A 1613-nucleotide genomic window follows, 5' to 3' on the forward strand; every position below is an offset into this window, starting at 1 on the left:
TGATGTGCTCTATTGATCAAGCACTTTATCTCTCATTGTGGCAAGTCCATTGCTGTGATAGTTCTCTGATTCTATCCAAGTTTTCATGTATCTATGTATGCTACCACCCACGCAGTTGCTCAATGAACGAGAAATAGGTTTATACACAATTTATATGGACTTCCGGTTGCTTGGCTGCCCGACTGTGATGTCATAGCATGCGTCATAATTACTTCCGTATGGCAAAATGGCTACTTTGCCATTCACTTGTACAGCACTATAAACTCTTCTGGCAGGCTTCCTTAACTATGAGCATGGCTAATTCATGCTGCTTTTTCATTTGCCTAGATCCAGGGGTGCAAAGGAAGCAAAAAGTACTCGGATAGAGAACCAGTGAAGCGGCTGAAGTGAACACAGTCTTGTCTTGTTACTCCTATAATTATTGCTATCGCTACTTTTCTGCTTACTACTGCTATAATTGTACTCCTTTTCTGCCTTGTGCTGTATGAAAGAAGCTGTGGAAGAAGCAACTTTACTGCTGTAAACGAATGAGGCTCATTAATTTTTGCCATACAAAAGTAATTATGACGTCAAAAAGTGACGTCACTGCAACCGCTCTAGCTATACATTGCTTATTCATGTTGTAGATCTACTGAGGGGCGGGGTCAGTTATTATTCAAGTAGTTCTTTAACTTTTATTTTATAACTAGGGTGGGGCTCAGTGCTTTGCAAACTTGCTAAGGGCGTAGCTGCTCTGCTTCAGCAAAAATGTCAACCAAACCAGAGGAGCTGAAAAGAGCCTTTGACAGAGAACTTAGTGAGTAGATATTCATAATAATTGTTTTATTAGTATTATTAATGATAGATATTAGTGATTTTCAATTGGTATGGAAAAAAGCTAGTGTTCTTTCTGGACGCTGGGATTCAATGGCTATCATGTTAGGATTGAGCCCCAATAAGTTATATGAGATTGAAGCAGGGGGCAAGCCACCAAGAACTTGTTTCTGGAAAGTATTTGATTGCTGGTTAAAGAAGGACTATGACTATAAGAGTCATGGTGTCCCTACATTAAGAATGCTGTGTAACTCCATTAAAAGTAGTAGTGGAGGAGCTGATCCAGCTCTAGCTGATGAAATAGCAAAAGAATATACCATTAATCTTACTAGTAATGGAGAGGCCACTACATCACCAGTTCATGCTTCATCTTCTAAAGGTTAATATGATACAATAATCAATAATAATGATTAATAATCATTAATCATTATTTATAGAAGCTACTCCAACTTCTGAGCTACCAGTTCCTACTTCACCTCAATCTGAGTCTTCAGTTGTTTACGTTAAGAAAAAATCAATTGAATATTCACCCAAGAACCTGACACAAATGATTGGAGATCTGAAAGAAGTTTACCTTGATAATATGCATTTTACTAAGAAATCGTTTTGTTCCATTGATGTCTCAGAAGTTATTGACTTCATTCAAGATTATACTGAACTTTTACTCAGTCCACGTTTTCAAAAACCACTAATGATTGAGTCAATTGAAAAAGAGTTTGACCATGTTAAGACAATGAATCAGCTGTTTAAAACATTAAGAAAATACGTCTCATGGTTCAATTTTGAGCTTGTCGTCAAGT

The 1613-nt window shown here is 37.3% G+C and overlaps 1 protein-coding gene across 1 annotated transcript in view; it reads left to right on the forward strand.

Annotated features, from left to right (window-relative positions):
* Nucleotides 1-719: 719 nt before the first annotated feature.
* LOC109588332 (ankyrin-3-like) overlaps nucleotides 720-1613 on the forward strand; it is a gene marked incomplete at its 3' end in the record, with an annotated part of 4655 nt that continues 3761 nt past the window's right edge. Inside the window, exons 1-3 of the mRNA XM_020004505.1 lie at nucleotides 720-796; nucleotides 845-1192; nucleotides 1251-1611. Coding sequence (XP_019860064.1) covers nucleotides 748-796; nucleotides 845-1192; nucleotides 1251-1611 — 758 coding nt within the window. The remainder of the gene's footprint in view (nucleotides 797-844; nucleotides 1193-1250; nucleotides 1612-1613) is intronic.

This window comes from Amphimedon queenslandica, unplaced genomic scaffold (genome assembly GCF_000090795.2).
Source record: "Amphimedon queenslandica unplaced genomic scaffold, v1.1 AMPQUscaffold_12155, whole genome shotgun sequence".
In the NCBI taxonomy this organism is placed as follows: domain Eukaryota; kingdom Metazoa; phylum Porifera; class Demospongiae; order Haplosclerida; family Niphatidae; genus Amphimedon; species Amphimedon queenslandica.